Source organism: Hyperolius riggenbachi, chromosome 1, assembly GCF_040937935.1.
Source record: "Hyperolius riggenbachi isolate aHypRig1 chromosome 1, aHypRig1.pri, whole genome shotgun sequence".
Lineage (NCBI taxonomy): Eukaryota > Metazoa > Chordata > Amphibia > Anura > Hyperoliidae > Hyperolius > Hyperolius riggenbachi.
In genome coordinates this window covers 69,601,636-69,620,324 of record NC_090646.1, presented here as the reverse complement: position 1 = coordinate 69,620,324, position 18,689 = coordinate 69,601,636, and the positions used below count along the sequence as shown (strand labels likewise).

The 18,689-nt window shown below is 44.5% G+C and overlaps 1 protein-coding gene across 16 annotated transcripts in view; it reads right to left on the bottom strand.

Annotated features, from left to right (window-relative positions):
* CTNNA2 (catenin alpha 2) overlaps window positions 1-18,689 on the bottom strand; it is a 3,078,224-nt gene that overhangs the window by 965,591 nt on the left and 2,093,944 nt on the right. The window contains exon 1 of one of the 16 annotated variants that reach the window (XM_068275041.1): window positions 12,153-12,226. The exons of the other annotated variants lie outside the window; for them this stretch is intronic. Within the exon in view, the coding sequence (XP_068131142.1) occupies window positions 12,153-12,206 (54 nt within the window). The 5' untranslated portion in view covers window positions 12,207-12,226. Of the gene's footprint in view, window positions 1-12,152; window positions 12,227-18,689 lie in introns of those variants that run through there. 16 annotated transcript variants of the gene reach the window in all.

Here is an 18,689-nt window from a genome sequence, read left to right as displayed (position 1 = left end):
ATCAGCTCTCATAGGCATCAGCCTATGAGAGCCAATCACTTTCTGTGCCTCTCCAGGGGACAGCCGAGTGACATGGCTGTCCCCAGTACATTGCAGCCAAAGATCGCAGCACTGTACAATGTAAATAGACAGCGGCGTTTCACCATCTAATAGTCTCCTAGCAGCGATTGCCGCTGGGAGACTGATGACGGACCGGAGCTCTGTCATTCAAGCGGGGATGCGCGCACATCGGCACATGCGAACCCCTGCAAAACCCCGCCCCAGGACTTGACGGCAATTGGCATTACGCGGCCCTGGGGCTGTCACCTTGCGACCGCCAATTGGCGTTAGGCAGTCGCAAGGAGGTTGACAGATAGCTTATGTAGATGGTTCCCATGATTGTACCAATCCCAGGCTCATCTAAAAGACAAAAGGAGACCAGGAGCCCAATGGTGCAGAATCGTGTAAAAGTCAGAAAAGCAGAATGTGAAGGATGTATATACTCACAGAGCTGGGTTGCAAATCCATGCAACCACCGTCAGAGCAGGCCGGAAATTAACTGTCCCTGCTCAGCTTTCCAGGTCTGTATTAGGAGCTGGTCGGTCGCACTCCGAATGTTCTTCAGGAAAACTAAAAATCACCTCTAAAGAGGTATGACAAGGCAATTAAAACAGGGGTGGAGGTGCCCAATGCCTAAAAGATAGGCTAATAAGTTGTTGCTCTTATAAATAAAGAGGTACTCTTAGGCCCCTTTTACACTTAATCAGTTGGAACGCTTTTTGTTTTTCCTTTTCCATAGCAGTGCATTGTGAAAAAGATTTCAGTTAAAACGTGGGAATCTGAAGTGAGTAAAATTATTTAAAATAAACACATGACATAGCTGCAAATGAATATTACATACTAACCTCAACGTCAGTTCCTCTCAGAAGCTCACCATTTCTTCTTACAGTGATCCCTTCCAGTTCTGACAATATTTTGTCAGAATTGAAATATACCAGTTGCTGTCAGTTATATATCAGCAGCTGTCAGTTACAACTGAATGTGCAAGGTAATGTCCATGTTTCCCTATGGCTCAAGTGGGTGATATTACAGTTGAACAGTGTGCTGACCAGGAAGCTGTTAAGGGGTAATGGCCATTTTTAAAATGGAGGACGGAGAATTACCTTGATCACAGTGGAAAAATGGGATGCAAGAGAGGAGAAAGAGATTGAGGAGTAGACCGCACGAGAGGTAAGTATGACCTGTGTATGGTTCTTTTCACTTTTTATTTTCAGTTCAGGTTCTCTTTAAGTGTGAAAGGTGCCATAGGAAAATATGGGACTTACTTTGAAAATCAGTTGACTTTACAGTTATAACTGAGAGCAACTGACCTTACCTCTCTTGAAAAATTTGCACCAGTTTATTGAAAAAAAAGCTCTTTTATTTGAGCACATAAAATTGAAAACACATTTCGCAGGTGCTTCCTCAGTGCCCACTTCCTCAGGTCAGTGAACAATAGGTGCCTTAACTGTTGTGGCTGTGTAGCAAGCGCCTTAATGTAAATTTTTAACAGAATCCAGAATTTCCCTTTAAGAAAACTTTGGACCTGGGATCTTTCCAAGTTTCAATATTACATAATGGTAGTAATGTGTACAGTGTATACGGCAAGAGACGACACAGCATTCTGCTGACCCCACTGTGTCCTTTCATGTCAGCGTCTGAACCGCCTTTCGCCAGACTTCCCCTACAAGCGACTTTTATTTCAGCACAGTTGCAGAACAGTGGGCTGTTAAGATGATTTAGAAGCACTTTTTCCTTCAGACGGACCACTTCTCTCTGTCCAGGATCTGAGGAGAAGCGAACACCACAGAGTCGAGGCAGCAAAAAACTAGGCTAAATGTTGTATTTTGTGTTTTATTCCATTTTATTCAGAACCTGCACACAGCATGGGCTGAATCTATCTGGAAAATACACACAAAAAAAGGCAGATTGAAGTGCCAAGGTGTATTGATTTCTAATGACCTTTAATATTAGCAGGAAAACATTGGGGATTTAGGATACAGTCAACATCGTGCACAAACTTCAGCCCTCATATGTTTGAATGGATTAACTGTAGTTCTGTGTCTCTTTATTCCTGGCAGACAGGCTTAGAAAAACATTTATCAATCTTGTTTCATGCTGTTCTTAACGAAAGTAAAGCAGAGAGGAACAGCTTTGTTATCGCTGGACAGTTTGATTCATAAACTGTGTTCCACCACTCGCCGCTCTAAAATAAGAGTTGCCCTTTACTTCATCTGATTTTTCCGTTCATTCCCATCTCAATGGCTCTCGCTAATCTGTCACAGTTTCTCGTTGATGGGGAAATAGTGGCTGCATTGCACTTTGCTCGATACACAGTGCATCCGGAAAGTGTTCACAACGCATCACTTTTTCCACATTTTGTTATGTTGCAGCCTTATTCCAAAATGGATTCAATTCATTCAGAATTCTACACACAACACCCCATAATGACAACTTGAAAAAGTTTATGAGAGGTTTTGGCAAATGTATTAAAAGTAAAAAAATTGAGAAAGCACATGTACATACGTACTCACAGCCTTTGCCATGAAGCTCAAAATTGAGCTCAGGTGAACCCTGTTTACCCTGATCATCCTTGAGATGTTTCTGCAGCTTAATTGGAGTCCATATGTGGTATATTCACTGGATTGGACATGATTTGGAAAGGCACACACCTGTCTATATAAGGCCCTACAGTTAAAAGTTCCTATCAGAGCACAAACCATACATGAAGTCAAAGGAATTCTCTGAAGACCTCCGAGACAGGGTTGTCTTGAGGCACAAATCTGGGGAATTTTACAGAAAAATTTCTGCTGCTTTGAAGGACCGAATGAGCACAGTGGCCTCCATCATCCATAAGTGGTAGACGTTCAAAAACCACTGTACATGGCTACCACCTACCTCTAATGCAGGGGCGTAACTGAGTCTCATGCCCCCCCTCCCCTGCAAACGTTTTTAAAACACCCATTCCCCATACCCAGTGAGTGGAGAGGCACTTATTTACTAGAGCCCCTCTCCTGTGCTTCCCTGGCTGGGTGTGACCCATTGATCAGTGATGCGGTAGTGACGTCAGGGGTTTACCTCTTCCACTGTCATATTTCTCTGGTGCTTCCGCTGCAGAGGTGGCATAACGAAGGAGCTTGGGCCACCAGTGTGAGTTTTACATGGAGCCCTAAGCACTCTTGATTTGAGGCCCCAAAATCTACCAAGGAAAACTGAAAGGTGTAACCAAGGTAAGGAAAGAGTTTGTTAAAGATTAGCACTAGGCAGTGCACCTATAGAGGTGTTTATTACCAGCATAGCACCAATGAACAGCTAATAAGATAGATGAAAGAGGGTCCCTAGTGGGCCTGGTCCAGGGGCCCTGATGCGGTCACAACTTTTGCATCCTCTACAGCTATGCCGTAGCTGCAGCAACTAAGTGTCTTCTTTGGTCTCTGCCCTCCTCTTGATATCAGTTTCACTCCACGAAGTCACACAACATGCTGAAGACCGAGAGGCCAAGACTAAGAGCCCATGATGCTTGTCCATTTTCCTGCTTCCAGCACATCACTTTCAGTAACTAACCATTTGCTTGTTGTCTAATTTACTCAACACCTTGACAAGTAAAGATTATTATTATTATTATTATTATTTTTTGCTTTACTTGCAGGGGCGTAACTACAGGGGAACAGCCTCTGCGACCACAGGGGGGCCCCGAGCTGTAAGGGGGCCCCAATTACTACTTCTCTCCCTCTGATGGAGGCGTTCACCCTTCACACCAGGTGTTTTTGTGTCTACACGGGGTGTAGATCATGATGACCACACTTGTTTTATGACACTTGCAAGATAGGCCCCCGGGCTGTGAGGGCCACAAGGGGAGGCAAGGGAAAGGGCGTAACCATTGGGGGGCAATTTCAGAGTTTTGCTGATATGTAGTTACGCCACTGTTTACGTTCCAGTGGTTTTAATGTGGCGGTTGTTCATGTGTTGTAGTCGGTTTGGGGTTTATTACAAAAGGCTCATTATTTTTTTGGAGTACACCTAGATGCCATGGTGCCAACTCTGTGCCTTATGGGGGTAGAGGAGAATGTAAAGGGAATATTTAGGAAGGAGCTGGTGCCACCCTTTTGAATGTGTGGCATTATGCACAAAAATAGAGCACCATATAAAATAAAAGACATACAGCTGGGAACATCAATCTTGAAGAAGGACTTGGGAATACTAGTTGATAACAAGTTAAGTAAATGTATACAATGCCAAGCAGCAGCAGCTAAAGCAAATACAATTTTGGGATGCAGAAAACAGTAAATATAATCATGGAATGCAAGTATACTACTTGCTCTGTATGAATCACTTGTGAGGCCACATCTGGAGTATGAGACCACACCATAGAAAGGATACTGATGTTCTAGAACAGGTACAACTGTGTGGAAGGGTGAGCAAAGAACCCTAAAAAGAAAACACACAGACAATGGGAGCTCAAATGATACAGTACTTCACAAAGAATATGAAAATGAAAATTAGGTGAAATGAATACTCACAAGGGGAGGTTGAATAGGGATCAACCAACCACTGGAAGCAGGGGGAGATGCACAAACCCGACTCAACTCGGGTACCCAAAGAAAGCTGGTGATGGTCACACTCATGAAAAACAGAGGCAAGATCCAGGCATGTGATGACCAGACTTAACCCTCACAAGGAGGGAAACAAGTACAAAGGGGGTAAGAGGGGCCTAGGAGTGTATAAAACTGAGTTAAAAACAAGTAAAAGAGAAAAGGGGGGAGATGGCTTACCTCAATAATGACAAAGTCATGTATATAAATATAATGAGTTTTTAATAAGCACATGCAATGCGTTTCATGGGTCTCTGCCCACTAAAGTGCACTAAACTGCACAATAAAGTGCCAAAGGGTTTCAAAAGCCAGGTGCTGAGTGCCTCTTACTCCCTTTGTGTAGAACAGGTACAAAGAAGAGCAACTAAATTAATGAGAGGAATGGGAGGTCTCTCCAAACAAGAAAGGATGGAGAAACTGGGCTTAATTAAGCTTGAAAAATAAGAACAAATGAGAGATGACCTGATTAACATATAGAAACATCAGAGGGCAATATTAAGCTTGGTGGATGAGGTTTTTGTCCTCAGGCTTGTACAGGGGACCAGATGGCCTGATCTGTGTATGGAGGAAAAGAGTTTTGTCATGCATTTGGAAAGGAGTTCTTTAGAGTATTTAAAATATAGCTATAAAAAATAACTACAGTCTTCCTTTAAAAAAGCTCTTACATAATATTCTGCTCTGCTGTCTATGTTGGCGTTCATTTTACTAACAGATGAATTGTTTTGTCTGCTCTGAATTTCCAGGAAAAAAAAAATTGCATTAGAATGGGAAGATTACGGCTCTTTCTTCTGCCCAGAACATAAGACGGATTACGATTCTGGTCACATTCTCTTCTCTCCCAAATCATTAGGCGACATACCAAGCCGCAGACCCAAGTTGGCTTCATTTGCTTTCTTCCCCGTGTTAATCACTTAGTAGTTTTTATTACACAGCTCAGAAGGCTTTTGGCTGACGCTGACACAAACGTAATGCGGCCTTGCTGTGTAAATCACTTCAGCTGTAGACGCTGCCCAGCGATAGGTTCGGTCCAGGTGGTTAGAGATAAACACAGACGCGCATTCTAACTCGCCGGTCACCTTCAGGAGCGCCTCCTAATTAATGATTATTTTATTCAGTGCAAAAGGCTCAGATTTCAGAACTCAATGTTTATTTATGGAATTTATTCTTCGTGGCTCCGCAGGCTGTGCTTCAATCTGGTTGGGCCAAAGCCATCTCCATACCATGACAACAAACAGGTTAGCTGAACATATGGAAGGCTAACAACAGATCACTATTGGCGAGAGAGCCTGTTTCAGTGCAGCGCTGCACCGATCATTTTGGCGTCAGTCTCACCTGATTTGGGCGCTCAGTGTTTCAGTTGGGTGCTGCACAAATTAGTAAAAAAGAAATAAGTGATTTGGTCACTGGCAATAGCTGGTACCTGAATTAGGTGTCCCCAAGGGCATTACTGGGGGTTGGGGGGGGGGGTTTGCCCCTGCGAGTGCCCAGAGGTGTGGGGAGCTCCAAAATACTAACCTTACCAATCTTTGATACTCCCGATCGAGTGTTTTTGTGGCTACACATATTATGGGTTTGAAGATCCTGATGGCCATGCTTGTTTTATGAGCCTTGTAAGAAGGGCTCCCAGGCTGTGAGGGTCACCAAGAAGAGGTTATGCCCCTGGTTGTCCACGCGAGTTGCTACAACTCAAAGGGAGATAATCAGCATGGGCCTGGAGTTTGTGCCGGAGCAGGGTGCGCCATTTTTCGGTGTCACCCTGCGCCAAAATGGCCCACACTATAATGACTGAACTCCACTATTGAGTTTGATTCTAATTCCTGTGTCTGTTGTTCTGCACCGAAGATGGAGAAGAAGACAGAGGAGCAATTTTCACAGTGTCAACCCTTCAGGTGAGCCATCTTGTATTACAAACTATTGAGAAGCTATATGGTTTTCAGTAGTAGCGTGTATAATGTAAAATGCAGACATGAGTATTAACAGTGACAAAACTACCGAGGAGAGAAACCTCTTTAGAAGCAGGTGGGTCAAAGGCTGTGCGGGTCGCCAGTTACTCACCCTCCTTCTGTTACAGGCCTCCTTCCATAGCACGTGTTGAGGTCACACTTGTTATGGGTGGAAAGAGTCATGTTGGCCACACTGTTATGGGATCAGGTCCCTTGTTTTATACATCAATCAATTTGGATGCTCAGTTCCTAAACTTAAAGGCGTGGTGTTCAGGATCCATTTGGTTTGACCTCTAGTCAAGAAGACAGATCCAAAATAAACCTGAATGGTTGGAGATGAGTGGATACTGTATCCCTCTACACACATCTAAGTCTCACGCTTGCCATAGTATTTGAGGCAACTTTAGGTAATCATGTAGGCTAAAGTGAATGTGAAGCTTTATTCACAACCAGGCCCGGATTTACACCACAAGAGCCGATAGGCACAGATGTCCTGCACCCTAGACTTTACCCTCCATGAACCTACAAACCCCTGCTGACCCGCACTGCAAGTCTGTTGGCTGTCCTAGCTGTGACTTCTCCCTTCACTTTCCCGTTATAGGTAGCTACAGGTGTCCCTTGGTATTAAGTACTGTAGCTAGTGGTGCCCCCGACTGAAGGGAGATCTCATCAGTCAAATGCAGAGAGCTGGGTGAATAACCTCTCATTTCTGGACTCTGCATAAGGAAGGAGGGAGGGAGGCGCCTTTCCATCATCAGGCGCCTGTAGGCACGTGCCTACAGTGCCTTATGGTAAATCCAGCCCTGTCCACAATTATATTCACAATGATAGCATTAGGGACTGGTGCAGTTAGCGTTAGGGGTTGGGAACAGTTAGGGGTTAGAGTTAGCTACTATGATTAGGAACTTTGGGGAAGTGGCTAAGGTTAGGCACTATGGCTAGGTAATGTCAGTCAACAGGAATGGTTAGGGTGAGACATTGCGGTTTGGTTTGAGTCAGGTATATGGAGGTGGTTAAAGGATACCCAAACTGACATGTGACATGATGAGGTAGACATGTGTATGTACAGTGCCTAGTACACAAATAACTATGCTGTGTTCCTACTACAGTGTGACCCTCGCTGATAAGAAATTTCAACTATAACAAAACTTTCCTAGCAGAAAATGGCTTCTGAGAGCAAGAAAGAGAAAAAAAGGGACATTTCTTATAAGTGAGGGTCACACTGTAGTCACTTCCTGTCTGAGTCAGGACTGAGTCAGCCACTTACATACCTGATATGTAACTCTTTCAGGTAGAGTAAGAAAAAAAGGAACACAGCATAGTTATCTGTGTGCTAGGCACTGTACATACACATGTCTATCTAATCATGTCACATGTCAGTTCGGGTATCCTTTAAGGTTAGGCACCTAAAGGTAGGCATCACTTGGGTGGGCAGTCTGGCAGCGAGGAAAGATAAAATTACTCCCCATTCATTGACAGTATCAAATCATAACTCATTGTCAGACAAATCTGTGCATGTTGCCCGTCACGACCCCATTTGACATTAATGCGTTTTTTAATTTTTCTACCAACGCAGATGGAAAATCATTTTTTTCCAATGGCAACAGGCAGTTAAATTCAAATCCACCAAGGTCCTGTTTATCTCACGTATAAACATTTTCACGTTCATACACCTCCAGCAAGATTTCTTCATTATCAGCCCCTGAAACCAGTGTAACATCAGAGTATAAATTACCTTACAGTGCCAATTATTGCATTAACAGTTCTGCCATGAAAGTGGAAGGGAAGCAGTCCGGCGCTGAGCTTCAGGTCATACACCCGAAGAGGAAAAAAAACAAAGATGCCTGAGGGGTAGATTAATTGGAATATATTTAAATAATTATCTTATTAAACTTTGAAATTCATTCTGATGGTCCTAAAAGAAACTGACATTGCTGCAGTCAGAAAAAGAACAAGAGAGAGAGGGAGCTTATAGTGGAACTTCAACTAGACCTTTATGGGAGATTTGTCGAGACAGGTGCAAACAAAACTACAGAAAAAGACTCATCCGAATACTGGATTCATTCCACAGCTGAAAGATAATTGATTTCTCTAGGAAACTGCTGCGTCTCTTGGTCCAGTTTTCTTTGTCAGTTCTCCATCTCTGGAAACAAAATTAGGAAGGGAGACACCGAGAGCCCGATATAGTGCAGTATGTACTGGGTTAGGTGGATGAGAAATTATTGTAAGATTATACTCACAAGTCTGGGTCACCGTCCAGGTAACCACTATAAAGGCAGGTGGGGAAATTGGACCTGTCCCCACTCAGGATTAAGAAGTCGCTCTCTGTAGTTCAGAAGAAAAGGGGCCAAATCCCCTCCACCTGGGGTGGACTCAAATTGTACGCAGTAGTACAGAGGCGCCAGTAGTGTAAAATTTTGTTAAAAAGGTTAAAAAATGAGGGGGGTTAGTGGTGGACTTACCGTCCCCAATGCCAATACAAGGTAAAGTTGATTTTTTTCAACAATAATAATTTTATTCACATACTCCAAAATAGTGCAACGCGTTTCGTGGGCACATCCTACTTCACCAGGCTATAAAACAGGAGTATCACAACTTAACCATGGGTAACGGAGTTTTGCGCCTCTGTCTAAAAAAAATCTGGGAAAAAAAAAAAGGCCGTCTTATTATTTTTATAGTGAAATATAGCAAACCCGAAGGGAAAATAAACTTATGAGATAATGAATTGTATGTGTAGTGCAGCTAAAAAATAGAACATAAGTAGCGAAGAAAAGAGGCTCGTATTTCCAGTAAAGAACCTCATTGTTTTTCCAGTACACGAAGAGTAAAGAAACTTCAGTTGTAATCGATGCAAAAGAGCTTCTCTGAGCTCCTCGACCCAACTTGGGTCGAAGACAGCCCTGTTTTCTGAAGCACTTAAACAACCAAGAAACAGTGAGAGACAGATTGACATAAAGTTTCACTGCAGGAAAGTCAAAAGGGTCATTAGCTTTGCTCTGTTTTATAGCTTAAAATACAGAGTGTGGTTTGTAAACTGTAAATGTGGCAGTATGATGTAATGTTTTATATATATATATATATATATATATATATATATATATACAGTATAAATAAAAAAGCAATGTAACTGAAAATAAATTTAAGAGACCCTTTTCTTTGATACCAATGTTCTATTCATTACTCTTACTACACATACAATTCATTATATCATAAGCTTTTTTTTTTGCGATTCAGGTTTGCCTTAAAAGCGCAGATACTTGTTGTCGCATATATATCCCCATGTAATGCACACCTGACTCGAGGCAAAGCTACCGAAGTTAGGTTCATGCTGGATCTACAAACCGCTGTTGGCTAAAGTTACATTATTTAGACAGAAAAAGGTAGGGGGTTGTTGCAATGTCCCCTCCTATCACCTTCCCATTCCCTTCTCTTTTTGGCCCCATTCACCCTCCTTGAGAAGAGGAAGTGGGAGTGTAATAGGAAAGAACTTTGAAGCAAGCCTACTTCTTCATGTCTGATATTTTGACTTTAGCCAACCTTTACATTTTTCAAAGAGTGATTACAGAGATCAAGTATAGCGAGGAGAGGAATAGAGATCACACAGAGGTATGTGGCTGCAGCATGAACATTCCCCCCGTGCTTCGGTGTCCTTTTAGTGTTTCATCTCCCTCTCCTGTCACCAACAGTATGAAGATTGCCAGTAATCCTGCGCTTACCATGACAGTTTCTGCTGCCTCCGCTGGCAGCGAGTCTGGGACTTCCGGTGCGGCTGCCCGCATTGTCAGGGATAGTGTCAGCAGCGTTCATGCAGAGATCCGGCCGCATGATTCTCAGACTGCAAATGAGGGTGGACACATACGCTGTCGGCGACGCCCTTCTTATACTCTAAGGAAGCGTGTCAGCTGATCACCTGTCAGCTGACACGCATGGCTCCACCTCCAGTGCCTGATTTGCCAAGCGGCTTAGGGGTGTGGTTGCCTGCTTACTCGGGCTATTTAAGAGCTGTGCTGCCACTTTCTCACTGTCTGCTCTAGCTAACACTTCGCAGTGAAGGCTTCAGACCTTAGTCAGTTCTGTGTGTGGCTTGAACCGGCAGGACCCCGGGGATTCCATACCAGCTAGCCTATATTATTATTATTATTATTACTGATTGATATACTGTGTTTGACTTCTGCTTGATCCTCTGACTACTCTTTGCCTATCGATTCTGTACCTTGCCAATCTGATCTGCTGCCGACCTCTGCCTTAGCTTTGCCTACCGATTCTGTACCTTTCACATCTGATTGTTGCCGACCTCTGCCTATCTACTAACGTTGTATTTGCCTGCCGATTTTGTACTGTGTCGGACAGATCTGTTACCGACCCTATTTTACCTGACCACTCTCATTATCTGTATTCAGTGTTAGTGCTGCCTTCTACTGACACTGTCTGTGGACATTTCCCGTTCAGGGAACGTCTGATATTTGTCTGTCTGCTAGTGCCCTCACACACTAGCAGATAGTTACAAAGATATAGCCAAGACACAAAGCTTATAGTCCAAAAATCCAAGTTTGTTATCAAGGAAACCTAAAAACCTTTTTTCAGAAAATGATAGGGTGAAAAATGAAACATCTCATATTTACCAATGTATGTGGTCCTTACATGAACATCTCTAAACCGTGACGAGGGTCGCTGTATTAGTCAAACTGTGTTGAGGGAGCCAAGAGGTGTTTTACTAGCCACACTTGCTATAGGGGGAGGAGGGGAGGGATAGGTGCTTTATTAACCCATTAGCAGCTTCAATTGAGTTATCTTGCTTGCGATAAGTGCACTGCTTTTGACCTCAATCGTCAGAACTTGTGCTGTAAATTCTTGGAATGCTTTGATCTCTCTCTACAAGCAGAAAATATAGAAACTGAAAGCAGCAGTCCTTTGTTATTGTCTCACACTGCCCCCCTAGTGACAATTTGCTATAAATACACATTACAGCTGTACTAACTGCTAGCAGGGAAATGTAACAAATAAAAAATGGGGTAAAATACATTGGCCAGGAGCACTTGCAAGCCTCCAAATAAATTGTACTGCTGCTAAAGGGTTAAATACACTTGCTATGAGGGGAGGGTGGGGTGCTTTACTAACCACACTTGCTATGAGGGGAGGGTGGGGTGCTTTACTAACCACACTTGCTATGAGGGGAGGGTGGGGTGCTTTACTAACCACACTTGCTATGAGGGGAGGGTGGGGTGCTTTACTAACCACACTTGCTATGAGGGGAGGGCGGGGTGTTTTACTAGCCACACTTGCTATGAAGAGATGAGGTGAAGTATTGGTGTTTTTGCTGCCCCCCCCCCCCCCCCCAGTTGCTATAAAGGGTGAGGGATGGGTGCTAAATTGGGCACACTTACTATGAAAAGGAGTGGAGGGATGTTATACTGGCTACTCTTGCTATGGGGAAAATTGATAGGAGAGGGGTTGTTGTCTTGAGGGATTGCTCAACCACAGAAAGAACTTTCCAATCGACATTACATGATATACAAATGACTACACAAGAGAGAGGAGTCTGTGGTCCGATAGAAACAGCATGTAGTCAACTGTTGCATAGTCCAAAGAAGTCCCTTACCGGTTGTCCGAGCAGATCGTTCACCAGATCAGCCGGAAGTGATGCGACATTCATCACCGGTGATCACAATGCAAAATCCTTTGGAAATAATCATCTTCCCCTCCTTTGAGGACAGAATGATTCAGATAAGTGTATGTCATACCTCACACCCCTTGACTGACAGCAACTTCAAAACGATAGCAAAAAAAAAAAAAAAAAAGGAAATCTTATAGCAATATTAAGTGGAATCCAGCATCTGCAAAGGTAACGAGGAAACAGCAGCCTCCAAACTATATGTAATAATCTTTCAAAGATGACATTTGCAATTCAAAATGTGACTACACGCTTAATGAGTTTCTTTGTTGGAGAAAATTAGCTTTCTTGCCAGCCATATAACACAATAGTTTGCACTTCATTTTTTCTCTATTATTTAGCTGCGCTTTTCTGATTTCTGATCCAGAACAAGCTATTTCTGAGTGCTTACATACTGGGGTGGCTTCTCTAATCAGCACTAATTTTGGAGTGAATTGTCACAGTGAAAGACTTGAAGGGAAGGCGCGTGCGAAGCCCGTCACTATCCCGCTATTCTCCTGGGTTATTTGATCTGCATTAGTATAGCTCTCCAACTTCCGAATCTTCTTCAGCAGGTTACAGTCATTTCATGTCTATTTGCACGTCTTTTGTTAGACGAGAGGCACACGAGCTGCTGAATCTGACAATATACCGTCAAAATTGAGATTCTGAGGGACAGCGATGGCCAGGAGAAGAGCAGGATCATCCCCTAGGCAACCTAGGCAGGTACAAGTGTGAAGAGGTGCCCAGGGGAAATAAAACTTCATTTAAAGCACAATAAAAGTCAAAAAAGGAGAAGGAGCTCTGAAGCTTCTGGCAAATTGGCACTTTTTATTGGCCTGAGGAAGTGGGCTTGTACCCACGAAACACATTGCCTGTGCAAATAAAACTACTTTTAACCTGCCTCATTAAGTGTCATTGGAGAGATAAGCCAAATAAATTTTTTTGACTTTTATTGTACTTTTAATTAAGTCTTATTTCCCCTGGGCACAGCTTCACCCTTGTTGTGCCGGTCCACCTCCCCCTTCCCCTCTCTCACATCTTTTTCAAGAGTGGGACCACTCCTCATGCGGCCAAAACTGTATTACCTGAGTGGAGACAGGCTTGTGTTCTACATCTGCTCTATGTGGTTGGATGCCCCTTACTGCAACCTTCCTTTTGTTAGTATATTTCTTTTTTGCATTTAATTCCAAGATCAGTGTAATATTGCGCTATTAAGCTCTTGTTGTCTAGTCTGTGTTCTTTTTCTTAGGTGAGTGTTCACCTCACTTCCTCCTCAGTGTTCTCCCCAGAATTTTTTTCCGGCTGGGTGGCATGAATAAGTAGCCGGGTGGGGTGTGGCAGTGGAATGCAGGCCTGGCACAAGTTTGCTTACAGCATAGGAGGAGGATGAGGAGGCAAGCCAATGACAGCTGGATGCTCACCAAAATTAGCCGGGTGGAGCACCCGGGTGGAGCAGCCTCTATACTCTTCTCACTACAGTTGTCCTTTAAGTTAACACCAGAGGTACGATTTAAAGAGACTCTGAAGCGAATAACATTTGCTATTTTTACCTTGTATTTTTCTTCAGAAGTCTCAGCAGAGGTAAACCACCGCATCCCCACCACAAAACGAGGGCTTTAGACACCCCAAATCCCCGGGGGGCAATCCAGGCAGCGCTTCCTGAAAGAGGCAGAGCTTTCTGCTGTAGCACTGCCTCTCCTGACATCAATCATCGCGGATCGCCGCCTCTCCCTGCCCCTCTCACTCTTCCTTCACAGAGAGGGCCGGGGAGAGGCGGAGATTGACGTCAGGAGAGGCAGAGCTCTGCCTCTCAGGGCAGCACAATCCACGACCAAGATGGTTGCCCCGGGGATTTGGGGGGTCTAAAGCCCTCGTTTTGCGGCAGGGATGTGGCGGTTTACCTCTGCTGAGACTTCTGAAGCGAAATACAAGGTAAAAATAGCACATTTTATTCGCTTCAGAATCTCTTTAAAAGCAACTACAAAAACAAATAAATATATATATTCATTTTGGGAGGAGTTGACCTTAAAGTTGATTCGATCTGCATCCCCCCCCCCCCCCCCCCCAAAAAAAAAGAAAGAAAAAACCTTCAAAGCAATTATAGATTCCTTTTACACACTCTGGCAGCTCTATTACTTAACACAAAGCGGTTTATTGGTGAAAAATGTTTAGATAGGCTATTAGTGAGCTGTGACATGACGATAATAAGAGATCCAACAATCCCCGGCTCCAGCTGCAGCAGAACCCGCGCTTCTTACCCAGGAGAACACCTTCATTCAAGAAATTCTTGAAGTGATTACTGACAGCAAAGGTCAAACACGCCAGGCTGAGGGAGCAGGCTGTTGGTTTAGCCGCGCTGATTGGCTCACAGGTAGCGGAAAACCCAGGGGCCATCTTACGAGAAGTGGAAATCAGTGAGCAGCACAAGAGTGATTCTTCCTCTAATGCTGAATAAAAGGACGGTTTTCAGGAGATGAAAATGACTGGATTATACTGCCTGGCCAAGCGAGGGTAAATGAGCTAACTCGTTCAGCCCTGGAAGGCGTACTCAGGCTTATTGAACGCTGAACTAAAATCTAATAAAGAAGGCAGTCCTCCATATAGGATGTTTAAATGATTCCTTATCAAAATGACATCATATTGTTAGGAAAGACGGTCAATTTATTGTACTGGAATCCTCCTCAGGACTTGTGCAGTCTATGTGCAGCGCTGATAGCTTTCATGCATCACACATGGGGGAATATTCATAAAAGGACGGTAAACTTAAAGAGGCACTGTAGTGACAGAGTAGAATGCAGGGCCGGTTTTAATTTTAATTTTTTAAGCAAACTTATCAGAAGTCACTGTTACTGATCAAGTGCAGTGATTGGCCCAATGATGGTACCATGGTCCCACCCGCAAGACTATCGGCACTAGTTAGCAAAAGGAACAGCGAGTGTGATTGGCCGGTCTGGTGCCAGCACCCTACCTAATCCACACATCCTTAAATATCCTGTCCTCATTAGGCATCAGTGGCACCTGGAGCGACCAGTCAGGACTCAGGAGGGGGTGCTGGCATCAGGCAGGCCAATTGCAGCCACCCGCTGCTCCTTTTGCTAACTGGTGCTGGTAGTCTCGTTGGCGGGATCATGGCACCATCATTGGGCCAATCACTGCACTCTATCAGTAACGGTGACATCGGATAGGTCATTGCTACCGATCAAGTTCAGTGATTGGCCAAGTGACTGTGCCATGACTGTTGGTACTAAATGACTTGCTGGAGCAAGATTCAGACTGATGAGGAGGGACAAAGCGAGGATGTGAGCAGGGCCAGTTCTAGACTTTTTGCTGCATGAAGCAAACGTATGAGGCTGTGACCTATCAGATGTCCCTGCTACTGATCAAGTGCAGAGATTGGCCCAGTGATGGTACCATTGTCTAGCCTGCGAGACCATTGGGACTAGTTAGAAAGAGAAGCAGTGGGTGGCTTGGATTGGCTGGTCTGGTGCCAGCACTCCCGCCTGATTGGTAACTTGCCAAAGCATCCCGTCTGACTGGCCATGGTGATCTCTCTCTCCGATGATGGGGTTTTATCACAGCATGCCTCGATAAGAGGCATATATTGACACCTCACATGCTTATGATGTCATAGGAGAGGGCTGTAGGTGTCACTGGTCGAATGTGGAAGTGGATTCAGGGATGCGTGGATGAGGAGGGTAGTATGTGCCAGGAAGGTGGGCAGGAGAGCAGAGAGGAGGCAGGCGCCAGGTGGCCAAAACTGTTTGTTCAAACCCCACCCCCTAGATTTTGCCCCTCATGGTAGGTTCCCCCCCGATGGAATGCAGTAAATTATTTAGGATACTCACTTTTACATCAAATATCCTGGTTTCAGCATCAGAAACCAATCTTATAGCTATATATTGCTGTATATTGGTACGTAGCCCCTCCCTCGGACTACAGCTCAGCCTAGGCTGTTTATTATGTGGAACTCTCCCCCCTTGAGCATTCTGGGAGACCACAGGTCTTTTCTTTGGATTGTGAGCCCCTTTGAGGGACAATTAAAGTGCAATATAACCCTGCATTTCAACTTTGCTCTAAAACATTATTTACAGTTAGAGTTGGGCCGAACCTCCGATTTTAGGTTCGCGAACCGGGTTCGCGAACTTTCGCGAAAGGTTCGGTTCGCGTAAAAGTTCGCGAACCGCAATAGACTTCAATGGGGATGCGAACTTTGAAAAAAAAATAATTATGCTGGCCACAAAAGTGATGGAAAAGATGTTTCAAGGGGTCTAACACCTGGAGGGGGGCATGGCGGAGTGGGATACACGCCAAAAGTCCCCGGGAAAAATCTGGATTTGACGCAAAGCAGCGTTTTAAGGGCAGAAATCATATTGAATGCTAAATGACAGGCCTAAAGTGCTTTAAAACATCTTGCATGTGTATACATCAATCAGGTAGTGTAATTAAGGTACTGCTTCACACTGACACACCAAACTGTTCACTGAACAGAACAGGTATACAGTGGCGGGTTCACTGAACAGAACAGGTATGCAGTGGCGGGTTCACTGAACAGAACAGGTATACAGTGGCGGGTTCACTGAACAGAACAGGTATGCAGTGGCGGGTTCACTGAACAGAACAGGTATACAGTGGCGGGTTCACTGAACAGAACAGGTATGCAGTGGCGGGTTCACTGAACAGAACAGGTATGCAGTGGCGGGTTCACTGAACAGAACAGGTATGCAGTGGCGGGTTCACTGAACAGAACAGGTATACAGTGGCGGGTTCACTGAACAGAACAGGTATGCAGTGGCGGGTTCACTGAACAGTACAGGTATGCAGTGGCAGGTTCACTGAACAGGTATGCAGTGGTGGGTTCACAGAACAGGTATGCAGTGGTGGGTTCACAGAACAGGTATGCAGTGGTGGGTTCACAGAACAGGTATGCAGTGGTGGGTTCACAGAACAGGTATGCAGTGGTGGGTTCACAGAACAGGTATGCAGTGGTGGGTTCACAGTACAGGTATGCAGTGGTGGGTTCACAGAACAGGTATGCAGTGGTGGGTTCACAGAACAGGTATGCAGTGGTGGGTTCACAGAACAGGTATGCAGTGGTGGGTTCACAGAACAGGTATGCAGTGGTGGGTTCACAGTACAGGTATGCAGTGGTGGGTTCACAGAACAGGTATGCAGCCAGGGACAAGCTAAGCCTAACTAATCTTTCCCTATGAGAGAGAGTGTGCAGCAGCTCGCCCTACTCTCACTAATGCAGGCACACGAGTGACCGTAATGGTCGCCGCTGCCTGCCTTTTAGTAGGGGGGGAGTGGCTCCAGGGGCTAGTGTAGCCTAATTGGCTACACTGGGCCTGCTGACTGTGATGTAGAGGGTCAAAGTTGACCCTCATGGTGCATTATGGGGCGAACCGAACTTCCGCAAAAGTTCGCCTGCGGGATGCGAACGCGAACCACGGAAGTTCGCATGGAACCGTTCGCAGGCGAACCGTTCGGCCCAACTCTATTTACAGTATATTATATGCAACCAGCATTTTTTTTTATTTACTAGACCAGCATTGGAAGGGTTACACAGTGCTTTAAAGTTCCTGGAGATTTTTGCAGATGCATCCGAAGCTGACATAGATACATTTTGTTTACATAAATGTATCTAAGTGTTGAATGTGACTCACTCTCTCTGACTGAGAAAGAGCTTGGAGGACAGCCAAAGAGTGTGTAACATTTCTCAATAGATACATATAACTAAATAGAATGTAACAATCTGGACTTCTGCATATCTCTCCACGGAACTTGAAACCTCTGTGTTTAAACCTTCCAATGCTGGTCTAGTAAAAAAAATATGCTTTTTGCATATAATATGCTGTAAATAATGTTTTAGAGCAAAGTTGAAATGCAGAGTTATATTCCGCTTTAAGTGACAAGACAATATACTCTGTGCAGCGCTGCAGAACAAGTCAGCGCTATATAAATACTAAATAATAGCATTAAAATTGAAGGCATTAGGGCGTGCACGGCAACTTTACTGGTACTCCCAACAGTTAGCTACCGTGAGTTGCGCAATTAGCACGACCCATGTTATGCACACGTTGTGCGGGTAACACATACAACACAAGTAGTGTAGTGTGCAAAACCTTCGCAACGTACGTGTAACCTAGGTAACATGAGGAGCGCTAATAATGTAACACGCACTTCCAAACTGTCAAGAATACTGGTAAAATTGATGGCAAATTGGCATTGCCTTTGCTGGAGCTGTGGTTCCTGGTGAACATCAATGCCCGACCTCATAGAGAGTAGGCTGGAGATTGAGCAATTGACCTCATTGACGGGCCCTCACGCGTGCCTGACCAGAATCCAATAAGACACCGCGGGACATTATGCCTTTGTCTATCCAGGACTGTCAGGTTGCTAATTACACCAGAGAGGAAATGTGTGCATCAACCAAGTGAACCTGACAAATCTGGCTTTGCAAATTTGGCCTATTGGCTAATCACG